Source organism: Lampetra planeri, chromosome 8 (genome assembly GCF_965212315.1).
Source record: "Lampetra planeri chromosome 8, kcLamPlan1.2.h2, whole genome shotgun sequence".
Lineage (NCBI taxonomy): Eukaryota > Metazoa > Chordata > Hyperoartia > Petromyzontiformes > Petromyzontidae > Lampetra > Lampetra planeri.
Window position 1 is genome coordinate 2,770,897 of NC_136114.1, and position 23,711 is coordinate 2,794,607.

The 23,711-nt window shown below is 41.9% G+C and overlaps 1 protein-coding gene across 2 annotated transcripts in view; it reads left to right on the plus strand.

Moving 5' to 3' along the window:
• The window catches only part of LOC144720210 (leucine-rich repeat-containing G-protein coupled receptor 5-like), a 145,415-nt gene extending 122,898 nt beyond the window's left edge, over positions 1 to 22,517 (plus strand). For both annotated transcript variants that reach the window (XM_078596724.1, XM_078596725.1), the window contains 9 exons: positions 13 to 81; positions 940 to 1,011; positions 2,149 to 2,214; positions 4,316 to 4,387; positions 6,656 to 6,727; positions 8,448 to 8,573; positions 10,766 to 10,908; positions 16,994 to 17,077; positions 17,826 to 22,517. In XM_078596724.1, coding sequence (XP_078452850.1) covers positions 13 to 81; positions 940 to 1,011; positions 2,149 to 2,214; positions 4,316 to 4,387; positions 6,656 to 6,727; positions 8,448 to 8,573; positions 10,766 to 10,908; positions 16,994 to 17,077; positions 17,826 to 19,000 — 1,879 coding nt within the window. In that variant the 3' untranslated portion in view covers positions 19,001 to 22,517. The remainder of the gene's footprint in view (positions 1 to 12; positions 82 to 939; positions 1,012 to 2,148; positions 2,215 to 4,315; positions 4,388 to 6,655; positions 6,728 to 8,447; positions 8,574 to 10,765; positions 10,909 to 16,993; positions 17,078 to 17,825) is intronic.
• The last annotated feature ends 1,194 nt before the right edge of the window (positions 22,518 to 23,711 follow it).

The window sequence follows — 23,711 nt, forward strand, 5'->3', positions numbered from 1 at the left end:
TCCGAATGTCAGACTGCTCCGTGGGGCTGCTGAAGTCGACTTTCTGCCGATCCTGAATGGCACGACGAACCTGGAAAGCCTGTGAGTAGCCCCTTGCAAGCGTTCATCTCTTAGCAGTGCTAACAGGCCATACCCAGCAAGCATAGAACGTGGGGCCAACGTTTGTCCACCAGTTCCATCCAAATGCCAACGTTGACCCAACGTTTGCATGTTTGCCAGGAACGCAATCATGCAAAAAAACACCTATGCATCATCATAATTGCCTCTGTGGCTGTTTATACATTATTCAAAAGTATGTTGATGTTGTTTGCTGCAACACAAATGTAACGTGCGTTATTACGTTTGCAAGCAAAACACATTCAGAAATTGCATAAACACCCTGTAAATAATCAGAGAACCTCATATCAACATGTATACAATGCAAACCGTTCGTGTACCGTGATTGCTTACCAGGCTTGTGCAGTATACAGTAGTTTTTCGTGATGGCCTATTATCTGAGTGAGTGACTATTGGTAGTCTTTTTTTAAGTGAAACGCCAGTCTGGAAACAAAGTATATTTGCGTCATGGAAATAACACATTAGTAATGGACAGTACTAAAGATAAAACATTGATATATGAGCTAATATTGAACGGAGTAAACTGTTTTGTGAACGTCTTTGTGGAGATGCAAACTTTACCGGAAAGTTGTTAAACGAATAAAAAAAGCTGTTTGTAAATGAATAACATAAATACATTATTCTTTACTGTTTACAATGACTGGGTCTCGGACTGCAGAGGTATGGGTTACCCATGCATTGGTGAAATGTTATTGTTTGAAATATGATCGCATGACGTTATCATAATGATAGTGGTAGTAATAATAAGTTTTACGTGGAATGCCATTCATTATAAAAATACAGTATTTATTCAAAACATTGCCTATGCTTTGTGTCAACTAGCACTCTAACTGGGACCAACATTTCTTCACTTCCCCAAGACTTCTGCAAGCAAATGCACAAGCTGCAAGTGCTGTGAGTGACAGTACACCTCTCTCCAGCTGCACACATCAAAGCTCTCTGTAACGTGCGTCCCACAATAGGAACAATGCATCCAATAACGAGCAGTAAATCGTATATATATATTTTAGATTTGGGCTCAGTGCCCACATCGCTGGATGATGAATGAAGCAGCTCTTGGCCATATTTTAATGTAACTAGAATCATTTGGTTGATTCTTACATGTGGTATTCATTTACACAACCAAAATGGATTAAAAATGCAGTACTATTTCAAAGATAGAATGGGCTGCAGCCAAAACTCAGGATGCAAGTGGTCCACATCAATGAACTGCAGTCAATCCGTTTGGTGCCCATCACAGCCCAGCTTTTTATACCTCCTGACAAACAAGTACACTCAACATAAACATATATATACCTAATATGTAAATAACACCTGGACTGCATGGTAATGTAAAATACTGGCAATGAGAAAATGAATTAATACAATCACACTGAAGAAGTTTCAGATGATGGTGATGTATTTTCTCTTTGGTTTAGCATGCCAGCTAATGTGCATTCAAATTTTGAACATGTGTATGAATGTATGTTGAACTTCTTGCGCACTGTATGTAGCCAGCCGTGCTAATAGGAGGTGTGGGGGAAGGACAACAAACTAAAAACAGTTTGAAAGTGATGAGTTTAACATCAATAACGAAGAAAGTTATTATTTCTTAATTAAATGGACCCACAGCTATTGCTGCAAGCAGAGCAAGATGCTGTCCATGTACTGTGTCCACAGGTGCCCTGGGTCCCAGAAAAGATATATCTCCAAATGCAACACTCTTTAAGTTCTTCTTGGTTCTTTCGGTAAAGTCACATATAAGGGAAATAATAAAATATTAAAAAGAAAACATAACATTTTTATTTTTTTTATTTTATTATTTCCCTTCTACGTGACTTTACCGAAAGAACCAAGAAGATGAATCCCTGCAGTCACGAAAGCTTTAAATCGAAACTCTTTAAGTTGTTATAAAACGGCTCTGTTTTAAGAATGAATCCACTTGGCACGAGGCCACCGAGCCAAGACCTGCACAGCCCTACGGAGCCCTTGAGATTATCATTAATAATCCCTGAATATTGTGTTGCCTCTTTTTGTCTTTCTTTCTTCCAGAGACCTGTCTAATAACCACATCCAGACTCTTCACAGCCTCCAGGGATGCCTGGCTCTAGAGGAGATGTAAGGAGCTTCCTTGGTTTAACCCACATGTCGAACTTTTGTCCACATCCATACTCTGTGTGTGTACATATATACTTATATGTGGAAGTTGAGCCGAGGCTGGTGTAATTATTTCCATGCTGGTGAAAGTTATGTTCTTCTTCTAAAGACAGTGTACTTTATACATCGTAAACAGATTGTTTGTTTTTGTACTTGTTGGCAAGGGATATTTATTTTAATCACACGAAAGCCTAATTTCATACGAAGTCTGTCACCATCTTATATTATTATTCATAATTGGTTCATGTTGGGTGACGTAAATTGTTAAAAATGTTCCTCCCTTTTCAACATTACTCTTGTTTTTGCTAAAAAACAAATCAATTGGCATATTTGCTCACATGCCAAACTTAATTTGATTGGCTTTGTCCATTGATGGAGGGTTATAATAAAAAATATATATGTTGCCATCATGCCTACATGATCTAAACAAAAAAAGAAACTCATTATCATACGAAAGCATGTTTGTAACTAAGTGGGAGCCCATTGCAGCAAACCCTTTTTGTCACACTGAGTGCAAGTTAGCATGCTGATAAATTAGAAAATTGTTTAAAATAGATACGGTATATTCAACATTGCAACGGTCAACTCCTATCTCCATAAACTTGGCCCATCCGTTTGTTGCCAAGCAAATACCGCTTGATCTCAGATGATTTAAAAAAGAAACAGGACATCTAAAAAAATATTTCCTACGCATTTGAAAGAGTAACAAATATATATTTTACGCCATAATAGAGGCTTTTTGGGTTAGATTGTGTAAATATATAGATGTGTCGTTAAACTCACCACCACCCAACACAGACAACTAGTAAGGGTTGTCACGTAAACAGAACATGCCACTTCGTCACTAGTACAGCACGCCAGTGTGTTGGAGAGCATTTGAAAAAGTAACAAAATATATTATTTGGTTCTTTTGGTTAAGTCACGTCTAAAGATAAAATAATAAATTAAATTAAATAATAGAATACGACGTTTCGATTGCAACACAAGCAATCATCATCAGGTATAATGAAATAGCGACATAAAATCTAACCAGAAAACTATAAACAGACATATTAGCAGACAGATATCACCAAGATACATAAAGAGAGCAACACAGGTAACAGAGAGAGGTGATCGTCTCTGTGGGGTGGCCTTAAATAGACAGAGGAGGGCGGATGCAGAGAGAGTGAGGGGGGTTAGAGAAAAAAATATATATTTTACGACTGTGTGTTGAGTTTGTACAGCCTTAATATTATTTGAGTGAATGGTATAACTGTCTCATTTTCCAGGGCTAAATATAAACATGAACGGGTTATTGGTTGATTCAGAATATATATTTTTGGGTCAGATCATATAAATAAAATGTGTGGCGTAAATCACAGCCTATGAATTAAGTAGTCACGTGAATAAATGTGCCAATGTATCACTGCTTCAGCATCACCACTCGTGTGTTGGAGAGCAATGTCACACCATTTAAATGGGTTCAGACGTTTCGCTGATAGTTACAACCAGCATCATCAGGCAGTTGCCAGAATTGTGAAAATGCCCTCCAGTCTTGGGCCTTAAACAGGGGGTGTGATGTCATCAGTCTGCGCTGGGAGCAGAGAGTGGCAGAAGTGATACTACTCGATTATTGTATTGGCTTAAATGATGTAACTTTTTTTTTTCTTACAATGCATTCAAAACTATACTCTTTGGTTCTTTCGGTAAGTCACGTAGGTAGAAATAAATCAAAATAAATTACGACGTTTCGATAGCAACACAAGCCATCGTCTTCAATGGCTTGTGTTGCTATCGAAACGTCGTAATTTATTTGGTTTCATTTCTACCTACGTGACTTATTGAAAGAACCAAAGAGTATCGATTTCTGCAGTCACGAAAGCTTCAAATCAAGATCATACAAAACTAGTTTATGAATCAGAATATTGGCGGCGAAAGCCTACGTAAATAATTGATCGTATGAAATGTGACTGGTTCCTCGGCGCAAAGTATGACACGTGTGTTAAAACTCAAGGTGACAGCTGATGGATGGAGATTGTAATGAAGAAACAGACGCACTAATTGCATTTGTGCTTATTTTTAGATCTCTGCAGAACAACGAATTGAAAGAAATTGGGGAAGACACTTTTCAATACCTCACCTTTTTGAAATCACTGTAAGTCTTTCAAATGATGTTATTATAGGTGCATATGAACATCTACTTTTTGAGCACGTGTTGGGATCACATATCATATTTTTCTATCGCTAAAATTGGTCAAATGAGTTGCAGAGAAAGAGGACTGTTGCTATCGTCTGCTGCCCTTGTTTAGTAATTGTGACAATATTTACACTGACAGCATGGCGGTGGGACTTTGTTGAGTGACATTTGTTTCAATTAAACACCACTTTCAAGATTACTCACAAGGCAGCTTAAACGTTCGAATAGTGAGAAGTATGAAACGTTAAATGACTGTGGCAGTTGGGGTATTTTTCAACCATGCAGTGCAGTAGCAATTGTAACAAATGCAGCTGACAGATTAATGAAAATAGCCTCATGTTCCGAAAACCGTTGAAGCATAACTTATTTTTCTCCCGAGTTTTTCCAAAAAATCTTACGTAATTTAAGTGATGCATTCAGGATCTCAATGTTTGCTCAGGGGAGGTTATAGAATAAAGCCCACCAAACAGCAATAACAATTTCCAGCAGCGGGCACAATATTTGTGTTCTGTGGCCGCTTTATGAACAATGTAGACGTGGCACATTGCTGAACGTGTCGTACTTTTTGTGATTTAGAAACAAAAAACACGTCGGCATCTCCCTCCCACGCCCCCCTCCAGCCAATGTATCATGGTTCCCATGGCCATTGATGGCCCAGGAGCCAGTCGCATCACTTCTGTGTGGCAGGAGGAAGTTATCGTGGGGGATGCGCAGTGAGGAATTATGACTCGTGATTTGTCAATGGAACGAATGACACCGTAGGACAAGAAAAACTGACAGTGAGGACTGAGGAGTGGGGCTCAGGGTGAGCTTGAACAAAGCAAAGCGAGGCATGTGCAAATAATTTCTCTGAACGATTGGAGACATCGGTCAGAAAGACGCAACTGGAAAGTGCATCAGAATGTATATTGATATAGGGTGGTTAATCCCAGATGGATCACGATCAAAATGATAAAATAAGTGGTAGACAATAGAGGGTGGAAATGCTTTTTAAAAAACTGAACTCAACAATGGAAAGCAACGTAGTGATGTGACTAAAGAAGTGTTTATCAGCTCATAATGCCTGCTATGACATGTGGATCAGAAACAATGACATTAACCTAGAACTTGGACTCAAAGCTAAAGAGTGCTCAAAGAAGCATGAACGGGTTTTTCATTCCTTTTATACAGAGAGAAATTAAAGTTATGCTGACAGACACAAATGCATGTTTTACTGACAGACAAAATGAAGCTATACTGAGAGTCAGAAATTTAAGTTATTACTGAGGGACAAAATGTTGAATTTTACTGAGCCCACTTGTTAGACTGAGAGACAGAAATGGGAACACAAGGTCGAGACTAACATTGGAGTGTCAACCATAGAAGGGAATGTGCCCGAAAGGACATCAACTGTGGAGATGGAGTGATGAAATCAGCTGGTATGCAAGGAGCTAGATGGTTTGTGTGATTTCAACAACGTGTTAGATTGTGATTGCTTGGGGCGGCCTTCAACCAGCAGTGAATAGATTATGGATTGCGCTGATTATGATTTTTTTTAGTTTCACCCAAACTCACCAAACACAACTTGCTGTTTCTCCTTCATATAGACAGCAAATATACAGATGAGGGAAAATCTAAACAATTTGAAAATGTATATTACAAGTTTACAACATTTAAATAATACATTAAATAATGAAAATACGTAACTGGAACATGAGACTTTTTTGCGTGGGTGAGGTTTTTTATTGTCTACCTCCCAATTTTAGGAAGTGTGCCCCTTACATGTGAAATTAGAGGGGTTTTTTTATTTCCATATGGTCAGTAATGGCATGCATTCATTTGACCTGAGGGAATCAAATACGTATTGCAGATTACGTCAAATACAAAAATAAAGTATCTTAAAACTTGTTAAGAAGGCATCAAACAAACCTCGTGACGTTCCAATACGCTCTCAGAATTTCCACATATAGTTTTCAGAAATATATTGTTCTTTTGAATATAATAATAATAATGATGATTATGGCAATTCACTTCCATCTGCAAGAATGGACAATGAATCACATCTGACAATTATTTGGCTAGCATATAAGCAATATGTCAGTTTCGATGTAACAGAAACAGTGATGTGTTTGTTTTTATTATTGGATTTCACTTCAGAAGACGCCTTAGAGACTGTGATTAAAGAAAGGGTCCTTTGCTGCAGGCCAAGGGTGCCATGCCAAGAATGCCGTGTTGTTTGTAACTCAGGGATCTGAGCGAGAACAACATCCAAGAGGTCCACCCACACGCCTTCCTCACCCTGCGCGGCCTCGGCAAACTGTGAGCAGCTGCGCCTCCCTCCTCCTCCATCACCTCCTCCTTCCCCACCGCCGCTCGCCCATTCACTTCGCTCGGGCCCCTCTCTACCCCCTGCCCCCCTTGGCCAGCGAGCCCGTCACAGGGGACGGCGGGGGGGGGCGCTACACATTCCCCTCGCGCTGTGCCGGCTTGTTTAACCTTCACAATTTGGTGCCCTCCCGAGCCAAGTTCGCCGAGACGCGTTTCCAATTTGACGAATCAAGTGTTTGTACGTTCGTTCATGACTGGAGATAAGAATGTGCTTACTCTTTGGTTCTTTTGGTAAAGTTACGTAGAAAGAAAATAAATTCAATAATATAATACGACGTTTCGATTGTAAAACAAGCAATCGTCATCAGGTAGAAAACACACCTAGTGAAGTTAGGAATGCAATGCAATCCAACACAGAGAGTCGGCTAACACAACAGTCAGCACCTTACCTGGTTGATTACGTTCTTCCAAAGATTGCTAAATTTGAGAGAGACAAAACACAGACACGGGGACACACAGACAGACACACAAGCAGAGAGAGACAACACAGAGACACACACAGCGAGTCTATGTTGTGTCTCTCTCTGTGTGTCTGTGTGTGTGTGTGTCCGTGTCTGTGTTTTGTCTCTCTCTCAAATTTTGCAATCTTTGGAAGAACGTAACCACCAGATAAGATACTGACTACTGACTGTTGTGTTAGCAGACTCTCTGTGTTGGATTGCATTTTATTTCTAAGTTCACTAGGTTTGTTTTCTACCTGATGACGATTGCTTGTGTTGCAATAGAAACGTCGTATTCTATGATTTAATTTATTTTCTTTCTACGTGACTTTACCGAAAGAACCAGAGAGTAATTCCTGCAGTCACGAAAGCTTCAAATCAAGAATATGCTTGTTGCCTTTAAGGTTGTGTAGCTGAAATTAAAGACACCAAAAAAGTGTGTAAAGACTAAAATGAGTCGATATATTTCTTCAGAGATTGTGATCAACCTTTGCAGCATTGCAGAACTGCTTTCATGTTATTCCACTGAGCCACCGTGTCTTGATGAAAATGAGCTCACCACTGTGCCTGGATCCTTCTGATTTCCTCTACTCATTGATCTCACTACATCCCTTTACACCGCTTCATACACTATCTTGTTTGACCATTTATGCGTCTGTAAATCTGCGGGAGTGGATTACTTCCATGGCAAGCCACCCTTTACAGCTGTGAAATAAATCATTATCATTCAAATCTTCACGGTTAACTCTGTACTCCATTTAGATATGGGTTTTTTTAAGATTCTATATTACTCAAAGGAAATCATACCATTTAGCATGTTATAACTCTGCAATTTAATGATAGAAATGTCCCAATCACAGAAAAATACATTTGCACAATTGGCAACAAACTTGTGTAAGCATTTTAAAACCCCCTTTGTAGAATCAGCCCGAATAGTGCATTGATCGACGTCTTTCAAGATAACATTCTTGTGCATACTTACTGCCTGCCTAAAATAAAATCACAAAGCAATTAAATAATCTAGGATTGCACTTGATCTAGTACTGCGTCCTAATTCCACACATAAACCAAATTAATTCTGATTTAAATACACAAAAAAAAACTTGAGTGTTTGGCAAAGGTGTTAGTCTGCAAATACTGGCAAGCACCATTTGTTATCGTTTTGATTTTGCGAGCGATGATTGCGAGACGTATGTCATCCCCCCCTGCAGAGACTTGAGTTCCAATGGACTATCGTGGGTGCCAACGGAAGGGCTGGAGGGACTGGTGCACCTCAAGCTGGGGGGAAACCCCGCACTCATCCACCTCAACCCCACTCAGCACTTCCCTCACCTCCGGTGTGTGTTGTCTCAAATACGTGTGGGGAGTAGTCGTAGCCGTGGTGGTTAGCGCACTGTGCTCCAGATCCGGTGACTCAAGTTATGTTCCCGCTCACGATCAACATCGGTGACGAATATCTAAACCGGTCCTTGAGGCCTCCCCTCGGCCCACTCAGCCTTGAATGAGTACCTAATGCGAGATGTAAAAACAAGCATTGGGGAGACTTGCCACCCACCCCGTCACGTGCCGTGCTGGCCTTCATAGGCGCCCGCGAACAGCACTTGCGCCAACAGTCTGTTCAGGCTATACGGTGGGGGGGGGGTTCTTTATATTTGGCTCAGAGACTCAATGCATGCATGCAGGATAGGACCACTCACATGCAGGCCAGCACCAACGAAAAACAAAACTTGGAACAAAACCCAGATGCACCGTGAAGCACCCAGTTTGCATCATGCTCTGCAGATTAAAGGAGTTGGGAAAAAAAGGAAGCTTGACGTTACAGAAAAGCAGCGTTTTCCCCCACTGCCGTCGAGCAAGTCGTTAACAGGAATAGCCCCTGCTATCAAAGTGGCTGGGAAGCACCTTTTGACAAGCCTCTGTTTTGCCAACCAAGTTGACTTGCTCTAGCATGTCACATGGACTCACACGTGTTCTCACTTATGTCATCTATCAGCGTTAAATGTGAATTCCAAGAAAGCATTTCCAACTGCTTGTTCAGTGGCCACGTGTAAACATTAAACCAAAGGACTTTTCAAAAAATGAACTGCGTAAATGGTAGGAATATTTATTATCTCACAAAGATTGCCCCTGTTTCATATCATGCAATCAACCGTCACGAATACAGACGTCGAGGAAAATAAAACCTCGTCAATTTGTATATTCACGTAATATACCGTGGCCGATGTCTGTTGTTATCCCACATTTTGGAACGTGAGCGCAATTGTATTTGAGGTAGTGCATTATAGCTCTAACGTTTCTGAAGTTTTAAAAATAATGGAAAATCCTTAGGAAGGCTATATATTTTGCATATATTGAATCAGACCGATACTTTGTCTGCGTTTAGTTTGTTGTCCTTCCCCCGCACCTTCGATTAGCGCTGTTGGCTATGTACAGTGCGAAATAAGTTCAACATACACGTAAAAAAAATCCTTCATTATTTATATATGTAAACAACTTAAGCTTCCAAAAAAATATGATGCATTGCAAAATGTTTAGTCTCATTGCTTCTCATTAAGGATTCATACTCTTTGGTTTTTTCGGTAAAGTCACATAGGTAAAAAAATTTAATAAACTAAATCACGACGTTTCGGAGGCAACACAAGCTTCCGTCTTCAGGTGGAACCGTCACCATTGCAGTCACGAAAACTTCAAATCTAGAATCTCATTAAGGAGTTCGCTTTCAACAGGGCCATGAAAGCTGCACATATTTAGATGTAAATAGATTTGTAAAACTAAAAAAAAAACAAGTACAGCCAGATGTGTGCTGAGAATTACACGAAGAAAGAAGAATGCTTCGATCGGAGAAAGGTAATCGATGACGGCCGATGGACGAGACTGGTGACGGAATAGCAGTCAAGAAATGAGAGAAACGTGAAGGAAAGAAGAGACGCACCAGCATCAGCTAAGATGTAGGAGCGAGATGCACAACGGCATTACGAAGCTGGAAGGGCTATCAGCGACGCAGGAGGTATTCATCGAATGGTGGATTGATCATGTATGTTGCTTGACAATGATGAAGTAAGCTAGCTCTGTGAGTTAAATGTTGTCAATGATGACAATAAACTTATGAGAATTTTATCACGTTTAATATGAAGACAACAAACGAAGCTTTCCTTTGCAGAAACATTTTTTGAGTCAAAGAGGTCAGGTGCAAATAGGTTGTCATTATTATTTTTGTTGTTTTAAAACACGCATTCATTGGCTGAAAGCACCTTAGTGTATAGAGGATGGCAGAACTTGGGCAAGTATTTTGTGCCGGCTCATCGTATGGCTGCCTTCACGCTGGTCTGTGGTTCCTCCTTGCACCTCTTGAATCTGCGACAAATAGATTCATGGCTCATCGGATTCCTCCAATATGAATAAATATTCCGATTCTGAATAATGTGCAGCGCGTTCCAATTTTTTACATGATTAATATAACATTATTATTGTGTCAGTCGTGCCACTGATAACCTGTAACTTTGTGCACTTTTTTGTGAACCTTCTGCAGGACACTGGAGGTGCCCTTTGCGTACCAGTGCTGCGCTTATGGCTACTGTGACACGCCTGTCTCTGGACAAAACCAGTGGCTCTCAGACGGAGAGGATATCCACAAGAGAGATGTTCAAACGTACCTTGGCCAACCGGACATCTGTGAGTTTCTATGCAAAGCGACATCTGTGTCGTGCACAAAACAGTGGCAGAAAAACAGTTTTCTGTGCACCACATTGCGGGGGCATGCATGCTCATTTTAAAAATAAAATCTAATGTTTGTAGAACAGATAAAACTCTTTTATTTATCTTACCAGGTAAGGCCTACTTAGCTATATAGCCCTTTTCATAAGCGACCTGGCCACAAACGATAACTCAGCAAAGTGGCGTATCATGTGGAAATGTATAGCAGCCAAATACTCTAAACGCACGTTTCTAAATGTGGAGGGAAAACCCGGAGCACCCGGAGAAAAATCCATGCATCCACCGGGAGGGAGACATGCAAACTCCAAATATAGAGGCATCAAGGTCGTAGTCAAACCCACGACCTCCTGTATACCAAGCGAGGTAGTTAACATCTCGCTCCCATGGCGCCCAACAACAACAGCGGATAAGCTATGACGTGCACGTTTGAAGACCATTGTTTTCATCACCCATGCAGTGTTGTCAGAGCAAATATATTTCCATCATCATCAAAGCTATGAACAGTACGTATAAAACGTTAAATGTCTCATATATTTTTCATTTGAAGCATTAAATCAGGTTTTACAAGAGCTTTAAAACTCACCAAGGGTGCTGAATGCAGTTTTTTTACGTGGGGGCAGGAGCAAAAAGAGAACCAGGAATTTGATTTACTCATGGAGCATGTTTATCAAGGAATGCGCTCTTTAGAAAATTTAACATCGAGTTTACAAGGGTGCCTTGGTGCAGCAAATCAAGCAGTAAACACAACTAAACTCGTTACGAGCACAAAAATGCACAATTGCCCAGAAAGCATGCACTACAAAACAAACTCCTATCAGTAAAATATTTTAATTGTGATGAATATGTGCATGGTATGACAAACATAAAAAAACGTCTCCATTTCACATAACCAGTGACGAATAACCACCGTCAATAAAACCTTCGCTACATTGCACTTTAATAGCTGCAGCTGTCTTATATGGACTCGCATATCGTTACATCGATATATGAGCTGCATATGATAATACATCTATTCATAGCTTGTTCGCTCATTAAATTGAAAACAAATTTATCGAGATTCAAAACTAATTTATCGAGAACTGTTTTTTTTTGTTGTCCTTACACTACACTGCCGATTAGCATGGTTTGGCTAAGTATGGTGTAAAATAAGTTCAACAAGCACACACACTAAACAGAGCATTACACCAATTTTCAAGGAACTCCATTACTTTCTCTAGTTATCGAGAACATCATTTATGCTCTCTCTCTCTCCTTCTAACTCCGAATCCACTGTCACCTTCTTTCAATTCCACTCCGTTTTTTATGTTTCTTCAGTCTCGTATAGTCACTGTCGCACTGTCCTTATGTCCGACCAAGCATTGGTTTCTCTGTGATGTCCAGTCTCCTCAGTGCTGGCTGCGACACACCAACACCTCACTTATAATTCTTACATAGAAACAAATTCACACGTTTTACATATATAGAGAGTATATAGACTGCTTTGAGGTATAGAACTAAGACAGGTGTCGGCAACCTGCGGCTCCGGAGCCGCGTTCGGCTCTTTCAGGAACTGCTTCGTGACCGTTATTTATTAAGGACCACCACCATCTCGTATTCACCCACAGTGCACTGCGGCCCTTGAAATATTGAGGTGTTTTTTTCACCTATTCGGTAACAATCGCTCCTCTTGTTATTTTGATTGCCAACACCTGAACTTAAGGTTTTCTCCTTTCGTTGTTTGAATTTTATCTTTGAATCCATGGGGAAAGATACACAGGCTCCCTGGCCTCAGAATGCAGAGCATAGTTTGAATTTAATACGTAGGCTTTCACGACCAATATCATCTATAATACGGGGTTTTTTGGGGTTGGATCACGTAAATATGCGATCTAACCCAAAAATGTCCGCGATCTAACTAAATTTTTTTTTTATTATGGTAGTTTGAATTGTCTGTGAATCCATGGGGGAAGGGCAACACAGACCCGCTGGCCTAGTAGTCTTATTCAAAAGAGAGGATGCATAAAATATAGAAACAAAAATACATCAGTTAATTGATCGAAAACGATACTACGCCCACAATACATGCAATCGAAGAATACGTCATTACTTAATCGCGCCAATTATATTCAAGTGATCATGTTAATGTTACTTGAAGACTTAACGGCTTGGAACAAAATGAGGCAAAAAAGTGAAGAAACAATTCTAAACAAAAACTGCTTTTTGAACTGGGGTTGAGGGGACAGCTGGGGGAGTAAATTGCGAGGTACAAAGTATCCAAAGTAGCTAGTGATACCCCGTTGTATTACTCTGATGCTATATAACACCAAATTGTATACATGTGCAGGTTCACATTACACGTGGATGGAGTTGCAGTAACTTTAAGCCACGTAGACTGAAGCTCTGGGTTGCACACTAATCCCTGTTGACATGTACCCTCATATTGTGAATGCCCGTCCGTGCATCTCTGCATATGTTGTCCACACCTGGTATTATTCTCCATAATACCCCTATTGCTGTAGACTCAATGCCACCAAACCAGTAGCAAAACACTGCGATTACATATTTTCTAGGTTGATTTGTGAAGGATAGTTTTTTACCCTCCGTCTATTGGGGAAGTCTTGCACAACCATAATCTGGACAATTTTATTCAACTGAAGCCTCGTTTCCTTTTGTAGAGAATCGCTTTTATGTTGGCTCCAACATAAACATACACAGGGGCTCAGCTTGGTGGTAGTCTCACTGATGCAAGGCTTAGCATTCTTGGGAAAAGCTGGAGAATGTATACACCACTCAAGTAGCTATTCACCCTCCTGAGCGATCTAAATGCAGTCACGTGAGTTTAACACGTAGGCTTTCACGACCAATATTATCCATAATAGAAGTTTTTTTTGGGTTATATCGCGCAAATATAAATGTGTTGTTAATCCCGCCACCACCCAACACAGCCAACTAGTAAGGTTTGTCACGCAAACAGAACGTGCCAATCCGTCACCAGTACAGCACACCGGTGTGTTGGGGAGCAAATCCACAACATTTACAATCTGAGTATGACCCTTTGCCAGCAATTACAACTAGCATCATCAGTTGGTGTGCGGTACTGGTAACGTATTGGCATGTTCTGTTTGCGTGACAAACCTTACTAGTTGGCTGTGTAGGGTGGTGGTGGGTTTAACAACACATTTAAATTTGCGCAATCAAACCCCAAAAAAACCTCTCATGTGGTTTGTGGTTTATAATTCGGTTCAATGATCGACTAAATCCTGGGTCACATTTTCAGTATTTTGATTGCACTGTTTATTGTTGTTGTTGTTGATCTCTTTTGTCCAGTTCTCTATCTTCTTCACTATCTTTTGCCTAAATGCTACATTCGCATGAAATGTTCAAATCATGTAAATAGGCAGTAATTGATCGTTCACGTGCTATTCTCTGTGCGTGTTGTGAGCGTAAGCGTCTACGTTAATCGATGAACGAATGGACGGATGCGTCGTTGCAAGCCCACCGCGCGTTACACGGTGCGCACTGTACTCTGCTCACTGAGCGCAAACGACTCTCTGATGATCCACAGGCTTCGTGATCTGGGTCCGCATAGGCAACACGGTGCAAAGTCCACCAAGGGTTGAAAACTATGACTCCAAAGCCGCGCTGTTAAAACCACGGGGAAGCAACCATTGGCTTAGCCTCTAAACGCTATTTGTTTTTTGGCAAACGCCCCTGCAAATGCTTCTACACAGTGATCTACATCCTACGCTTTAAGTTTACCGCGACACCACTACTAAGAGGAATGACATGTTTTGAGAACAAAGAGCTGTATAAATATAAGGAGCTATACAAGGCATTGCTGTTCGCTGTTTTCGCTCTTTTTAATATATCTTTGAATATCAAAGTTAAAAACACTGATAGATGTTAACCAGTATAGCAGTAGAAGTTACAAAATGTTCAAAACTGTCAAATTATACATGATTATACACAGCCAAATGCCTCTCTCACATCATTTCCTTTGAATATAACTACACTCTGAGGCCAGGGAGTCTGTGTGTCCTTCTCCATGGATTCACAGATAATTCAAGTAATGCTTGAGAAAACTTGAGTTTAATACCGCAACACAGCGTCATGGATGTAAATGGGTATCTATTTTATATACGAACTATTTTGAGAATGGCGTTTTGCAGAATATCACCCATAACAGGCTGGACATTTCCTGTTAACTCTTGTTACCTTTTGTCAAAGTGCTTAATGTCAAATGTTCACTTAATTTTGTTTCGAGTACATTGACTTGTATTATTCATTCACATTTGATGCGTGGATTAAACTCCACTACAACCACACATTCCCTATACTTGCCGATGTTGTCTCATGATGGACCACCACCGTACGGCCGATTCAAAAGTCCACGGTGACCTTCGGCTCAGCGTTTTCCAACTGCTGTCCTGGGGTCATGACGACTGCCAATTTCTGTCCCTCGGTGTGTAAGTGGCAGGCAACATATTGCAAAGGAATTTCGTGACCCGACAAGAGACCTGGTCAAAGGAAAAACAAATTTTAAAAAATAACATTTTTGTAAGACTTTTTTTTATAAAACTGTACACATTTTTTTTTTATATATAAATAAAACTTTAATACAACATTAAATTGCTGGTATATTTATCTCTCTCAAACTACAAAAACAATAATGTTTTTGATATCGAGTGCCCTATATTTCAGGGGATCTTGGAGCCCTCTACATCAACATCTCATCTCATAACATTTGAAAAGCCACCCCCAGTGGCAGTTGTCCCTGTAGGCACATAGCGACTCGGCACCCAGCCTGCAAATGAATATTAGTCTGCCAGTCAGTGGTGACGATGGAGATTGCTACGTGGTATTCCGATTGAGTAATTTGCGGTGTAATTGTCGAATTTGAAAAATTCTGACCCTGATAACGACACGCAGCGGCCTACTCTTGTGAATGACGTCGGCGGATCCTTGACGTCCACTGTGAGTGAAACGGACAGCACATAGTATTACTACGGTATAACATGTAGGCTTTCGCGACCAATACTATTCTGGCAAATTGCCCGATGATTCTGGATGTAATTACCAAGGAAACGTCGTACTCAAAAATTGTAAATGTTGTGGATTCACTCTTCAACACACGGGTGGGCTAAAGTAGTATAATATTTGTCTTTTGTCAACGTGACACTTTTTTACTGATTGGCCGTGTCGGGTGGTGGAGGGTTACAACACATTTATAAATAACGCGATCTAACCCCAAAACGTTTATTATGATTACTACGGTAATTACACAGACACAGTAAAAATCAGGGCGGCCGCTGGATTCCAACCATGAGCCTCAATCCACACCTCTGATTAGCACGGTTGGCTACTTACCATGCGAAAGAAAATGTAGCAATCCCACACCAATTACCTGCTGTGGATAGCAGGCTCTGGGAATATAATTATTCGAGTATCTTAGTTGACATTTTATTCGACGTTTAATGCCAATGCTGTGCTCAAAATGTAAATACAATTTTCAAATATTCTGTACATGTACTGCAATAATAACCCATTATACAGAAACATATTGTCATTGTATTTAAATACATACGTCAATACATGTGATGGGAATTTCATGACAGAAAATACGGCAAACAACTTGGAATTTAGCATTATAATTGGGTGCGAAAAGCATTGTCGATGCAATCAGGAAGACGCTGTGGCAAGATGAGTGGGACGCACGTGCAGGAGGATGGAGGGGGGGCAGGTTCCTGAGACAGGCATTTGAGTGGCACCCAGAGATGAGATCGTGACCAAGGGAAACAGTTGAGTCCAGATGATGAGAAACTATGAGAGCAGACTGTGGAGGTTGAATGTGGACTGTGCAACATTTGGAGGATTTGTGAAAGTGATGATGGTAAAGTATGTGCGTATGTTGAACTTCTTTCACACCGTACACAGCCAACCGTGGTAATCGGAGGCTACTGAGGTGTGGTGGCATTAACGTCGTTGGCCGTGGTGACGATGCTCTGCTCGTGATATGTGCTTGTTGCAAATGTCGCATATTAACAATAATCCGTTGTTGTGGCAGACGATCTGGATTCTGATGAGTTCTTCTTGGAGCTGGAGGATGACCTCAAATTACAGCATACTGTGCATTGCACACCAACGCCAGGTACATCACCTCGACGCACATTATGCCCTGGATACAGCACACTACATCTCGAGCACAAACGGCATGGCCACCGAAACTAAACCTACGTCCAAAATCGTATGGTATTGAGCGTGAATTTGACGCAATCGATTTGTCACAGTTCACCATTGGACTTGAAAGCACACGGTACAGGGTGGTCCAGATGCCTTGTGGCCCCCCCAAATTGAATTCTCTGAAACTCAATATTTGATTGTAAGTTTTATTGAAAACATACATGAATATGCAAACAAGCAAAAAATGTGTTATGGGGTCAATTCATGGGGGGGGGGGGTCACAAGACATCTGGACCACCACCCTCTACAATAACCTCAGTGGCATCACAAAGCGTGGCCCTTCTCAACAACCTCGTTATCATCACAATTCCAAAGACGTCACAATAGAGCACAACGGGTTATCGCCAGGCACCCGACTACACCCTTCATTATATTTTAGCTTCGCAGAGAACAGCAGACTGATCCACAATAAAGGGTTTTTTGGGGTTAGATCGCGTAAATATAAATGTGTTGTTAAACCCACCACCACCCGACTCAGCCAATTATAAAAAAAAATTATGTCAACGAACATGCCAATTAGTTACTACTTCAGCACCACGTGTGTATTGGCGTGTAAACCCACGAGACGTTTATTATTATTATTATGCATAATATTGGTCGCAAAAGCCTGCGTGTTAAACAGCAGAACTTACATTTGGAGTGAATGGCTTTGACAGGGGCCTTCAAGCCATGCGAGTACCTGCTGGGCAGCTGGATGGTGCGCCTGGGCGTGTGGTTCATCTTCCTGCTCGCCATCTCGACCAACGCCGTGGTGGCGCTTGCCACGTTCTGCTCGTGCCAGCGGCTCACCTCCCTGCGCCTGCTGCTGGGCCTCCTGTCGCTCGCCAACCTGCTGACGGGCGTTTACAGCGGCGTGATGGCCGGCCTCGACGCCGCGACCTACGGCCGCTTCGCCGAGTTTGGAGCGCGCTGGGAGACGGGAGTCGGCTGCCGGGCACTGGGATTCACGGCCGTGTTTGCCTCCGAGTCGTCCATCTTCCTGCTGGCGGCGGCCGCGCTGGAGCGGGCCCTAAGCGTAGGGCGGCTGTCCAGGCACGGCAAGGCCCCGTCGATGCTGCCGGCCTGGGTCATGACCGGCATCGTTCTGGCGCTAGCGGTGGCCATGGCCGCGTTGCCTCTGTTCCACGTCGGCAACTACGGGCAGTCTCCGCTCTGCCTGCCACTTCCCAACGGAGACAGCTCGTCCCTGGCTTACCTTGCCACGTTGGTGTTGCTCAATTCGCTTGCATTCCTCAGCATGGCCATCACCTACACCTGGCTCTACTGCTCACTGGAGAAGGAAGATCCACTAGATCCCAGCGAAGGGGCCATGGTGAAGCATGTGGCCTGGCTGATCTTCATAGACTGCGTACTTTACTGTCCCGTGGCCTTCTTTTCCTTTGCAGGACTGCTACGTTTAGTTCTCGTGGAGCCTGAGGTGCCCAGGACCCTACTTTTACTGCTGTCCCCTCTCCCTGCCTGCCTCAACCCTCTGCTCTACCTGCTCTTCACCCCGCTCGCACGACAGGACCTCAGCCACATGTGGAAGCGGCTGGTGTGGCGGCACTACCGCGGCCCTGACGACGCCGGCTGCGACAGCTCCTCCACCATTTCTGCCGAAGCGACGCAGCTCTCGTCCGACCCGCTGGTGCAGGAGGTCTGGAAGCCCCTGTGGTCACCGGGGGTGCGGCTGGTGCCTTGCCAGCAGAGCAGGCGAGGGGGAGGGAGGGGCTCGTGTGACTCGGCCTACACAGACGAAGAGGGCTCGGTTATCTCCGACGCCTCGTCCGAGCAGCTGCAAGCCTGTACCCGGGCCTGCTTCTACCAGCCACGGGGGAAGCTGCTGCCCTAACTGGTGCCGGCAAATGGACATGTGCACAACACACGAAAAGCAGGCGGGCAGTGATGCAACTGCCACTGCCAGACAAGAGCCTCTGACCATTCATTCGAGTCATCTCGTGTTATGGGAAGCACCAAGAACCGTACATGCTCGCATAGGGCACTCTTGTAAAGAATGCAGATGTTTTTCCATCCATCCTTCCCGACTCCATTACCACACTTTACCCACCTCCCCTTGCCCATGTTACCGTCTTGACTAAGTAGACACTTTTACAGATGTAACCTGATGTATAATCTGCTTGCAAGTATTTTAGTTGAATGCTAACAGCATGGGTTATGTCCATCCAGTCCAGTGAACGTTGTTATCTACGACTCACTCATGAAGGAGAATCACAATGGCGATAGAGATGAACCGTCTGTGATTAACAAACATCATAACCGTACAAACTAGTGTTGATGGTGTTTTGTGGAAAGGTTCCAGGTGTTGTATCTTTTTGTAGATTTGTGAACTTCAGAAATCCCGCATCTATGTCCACAACTCCCACACTTCTGCTCTACTCTCCCAACTCCACTGGCTCCTTGTCCACTATCGCTGTTTTTTAAAAATTTCGCACTCTCATTTATAAATCCCTCCATGGTCTTGCCCCACCATATCTTGCTTCTCTCATCTCTCACTACCCTGTTCCATCCCGTCCTCCACTCTCCCAATATCTACCGTCCTTCTCTGTGCCACCCTCGCCCTGCGCCCAGTTTCGTCCCGTTCCTTATCCCGTCTTTCTCCCATACACTGGAACCAGCACCCACTGCAGCACACGGAGCAAGCATCCTCACTAACCTGCTTCCACTTCTCCCTTAAAACAACCCCCATCTCTCCTCCCTTGCATATCCTACTGCTACTCCCTGCCCTGGCCCCCCAGATACGACCAGGCCTACCCCGACCGCTGTCACAATCTCTATTCCTATCACTACCCCTATTACTACCCCTACCACTATTCCTGTCACTACCCTGACGGCTGTCACTACCCCAATCCCTCCTTAAACACTCCCACCTGTCCTCCTCACTATCACCCAAACTACACCGCCACTTTTAATAACCCCACTCTTTTTTACCACTATCATCTAATCTACACCTTTGAATAAGTGTAAAGCGCCTTGGACTAAGGCGCTATATGAATCTATATATGATAAGATTACTACAGCTATTTACATGTTAACACCTCTAGCCCACAAAATCTTGGTATTGAGACCCCAGTGATAGTTGCCTTCATAAAAGATTAAAATAATGGTATTCGAACTCTGACTGCAATCAGCTAGCAGTGTATTCGAAGGTCACGCTTTGACCTGAAATTAAAATTTAATTTTGCGTGAAAGAATTGATAAAAGGGTTGAAAAACAAACTGCAATACTACCCTTTCATTTTTAATCAAAGAAAACATATTCTGCTTTAAATAAACAATGATGAAAACCCAACATTTTTTCTTCAACAGTTATTAGAAAGAGCAGGGGAAAGAAAGATGACATAATATGGAAAACGACAGATTGCAACGTTGAGATTCAACAGTGCAGAGAAGCAAAACGTTCATAATTTGACATTAATCACTTTTCAGCTGGCAGATATTACTTGATAAATATACCGTTCAAAAACAAGCCAAATTAAATCTGAATAAAGTATGTAAAGTAGATTCATCAATACACATTTCACATTTTAGTTAGTATGTCAATTTGCTTAACACGACATTGTTCTTATGTTGGCAATCTGTTACTGCTGCATCTGCTGCTCTAAAACCACGTTGATACGAACGTTTAGACAATCCTTTTGCAATCACCCATTTCCAACACCGATATGTGGTGTATAAACAACAGGTCATAATTTTAATATCCTCACTCTGCTGCATTGAATTGACAATGTTCAAATGATTATTTAAAGACACATTTGATCAACAATGCAAGTTTAACCGTGGTATTTTTTTAATATATTTTTTTATCATATACTGATACTTGGTCGAGTAAGCAGCCGGATATAACCTTTGTTTAAAAAATACCACTGTAAAAGCATTGTATGGGGATGATCATAAACTAACCAACAATAGTTAGGTTAACATCTATAAAGAGTGAGGAGGGGACTGTTTTAAATCCTTTCTGACAGCCGTGGCTAACAATACAAGCAATCGGAGTGTACGTTAGAGATAACAGCATGCTTAAAATATTTGTATCTGTGCCTGTGCACTTGATACTCAATGGGTGTTGTATTGTGGGATGAATGCAGATCCAGACATGACCATTTGTCCACGCCTCATTACCTAATCACGTTATTCACCAACATCACTGGAAAACTTGAAGAGGAAACATGACTGCAACTGACACTACAGGCTTACACATATGTGGCCGAATACACATTTGCAAATAACTCGCACTCGTTTTTACGAATTGGGTGAACACTATCTCCAGTAACCTGGACATTCTGTGTATTAGACCACCACAATATGTAGAATTGGAGCTTAGTTGTTGTCTAGAATGTATAGCAAATGAACCTAATTTATTTTAGCTTTGGAAGCACGAGATAAAGGCTACTCTTCTGAAGTCCAGCGGGCTGAATAGTACCATCGTGGAAGAAGGCATTCTTCCTTGGAAACACTAAATGTCATGTAAAGTGAACGCTTTTTAGCGATGTTTCTTATCAGACAAGCTTCTTTGATGTGAGAAGCACATTTTTGCTGGAGTGGATCAGATATCGGGAAGTTTAGAAAATTGCTAAAACTTGTGCAACGGTAAGACCAGTTAAACAGCCATATTTTGGGGGGAATGGTTTATCTCTGGATTAAATTGCTAAATACGTTATATTATCCCCAGTGCTATCGTGGCTGGAGTGCATTCCACAAACAACTGGTTATTTAAACAGAACAGTTATCAATTGTGCAATACATTGCCGAATTATGAAAAAAATAATCATAAGTGATTCTCAGCAAGGTCTTAACTGACATACAAAGAGTTATGAAGGCAGCATAGTAACAGCAGAACGCTCTTACCAGTATACTTTTAATGGATTTAAAATTCAACTATATTTTAGGAAGTGCATATCTCCAGGAAAATGTAAGCAAAGTCTATATGGGTACAGTATATTTTTTATATACATATTGAAATTTAACTGTACTAACTTGTATTTATTTTCATGGCTGAGTGAGTATACCCATTGTTACAATTGTGGGGTATAATGCAACAGAGTGCTTTACAGTTACCATATTACATACACAGTATATTAAATGTAAATCACAGATTGATTTAAAAGCATGCAATATAAAGGGAACTGCTGTGATGTTTTTTTGTTTTATTTTGTTTTTAAAAAAACATGCTGGCTATATCTACTCTTTGCCCGTTATGATAGCGTGTATATACCGTGTATTTATTCAAAATGTAGAAACTCCTAAGATTGTTGATAATTTGAGGGATGTACAGACTCAGTCCTCTGCTAGCCTTTGTGCTGTGATTGCTAAAGGATGCTGTAGATGACTACATTAAAAAAAGAGATGATCTATTGTCTATATATTAATATTCAGTGAACCGTATCCTATTTTGTTTTCAGAAATCGTTTCTGGCATTTTGTATTTTGTTGAAGTGACATGGGCCTTTATATTACATTGAAAATAAACTTTAAAAAAAATCCTCAGCAATCAATGTTTGCCATTTTTATTGAGTGCAATATTAAAATATCTTATTTTACAATGGGAATTATTACAAGGGTAATCATTCCAACTTGTGACATGCTGCACAGTAACTAACTTTTTTATTTTACTAGGTAAGGCTCACTGAGCTATTTAGCTCTCTTTCAGAAGCGACCTGGCCACAAAATGAACGAAGTGGCTTATCACGTGGACATTTAGAGCAGCCAGATACTCTCAACGCATATTTCTAAATGTGGAGGGGGAAACGGGAGGACCCAGAGAAAAATCCACGCGACCACGGAAAGACACTGCAAACTCCAAATATACTGCAGGCGTCAGGCTCGGGATCGAACCCACGATCCTTGTATGCCATGCGAGGTCGTTAACATATTGCCACTGTGCCCCGCCCTACCCACCTAGTCTTGGCTCAATCTCAGAGAGAACTACTCAGAGGCATGAAGAGTAAAGATGGATGAGAGGGAATGTTGCCAGGTGGTGAGCACTCAGTTCTGAGACCACTAACTACACTACATACGTTATTTTTACCTCAGATGGGAAGTGCTCTTTTTACTGTTGCTCACCAGGCCGGGATATCTTGGTTGGGCATTCGGCCATCGATTTGATGCCATTCGTTTGAAAACAAAGACGATCGCTGCATCGCGTGCTTTCAGATGCACTTCTGCGGCCGTCTGGAACGCTCTTCCTTCCGATATTAGGAAGCCACTGTAGCTATGCACTCTTAAATCTCAATTGAATTCTCATAACTTCAGAACTACTTGTTGTGTTTAGTTTGTAGTCCGATTAGCACGGTTGTCTATGTACGGTGCACAAGAAGTTCAACTTACCAATCATCCGTTGTCCTTTATGCACGGAGCAGGGGAGACTGCTCGAGTTTTGTCATATCCTCCCCCAATCGTGGGCGGTTGTCGACGTAGTGCAAACAAAAACGTTGCTGAGGCCACGACTGTGGCAGTCCAGGGCTTCTCTCTTCCACGACAACGATGGAGCTCGCTGTACCGCGCTCGATCCACCGTGGGAGATGCAACAGCCACCTTCCACGAATGG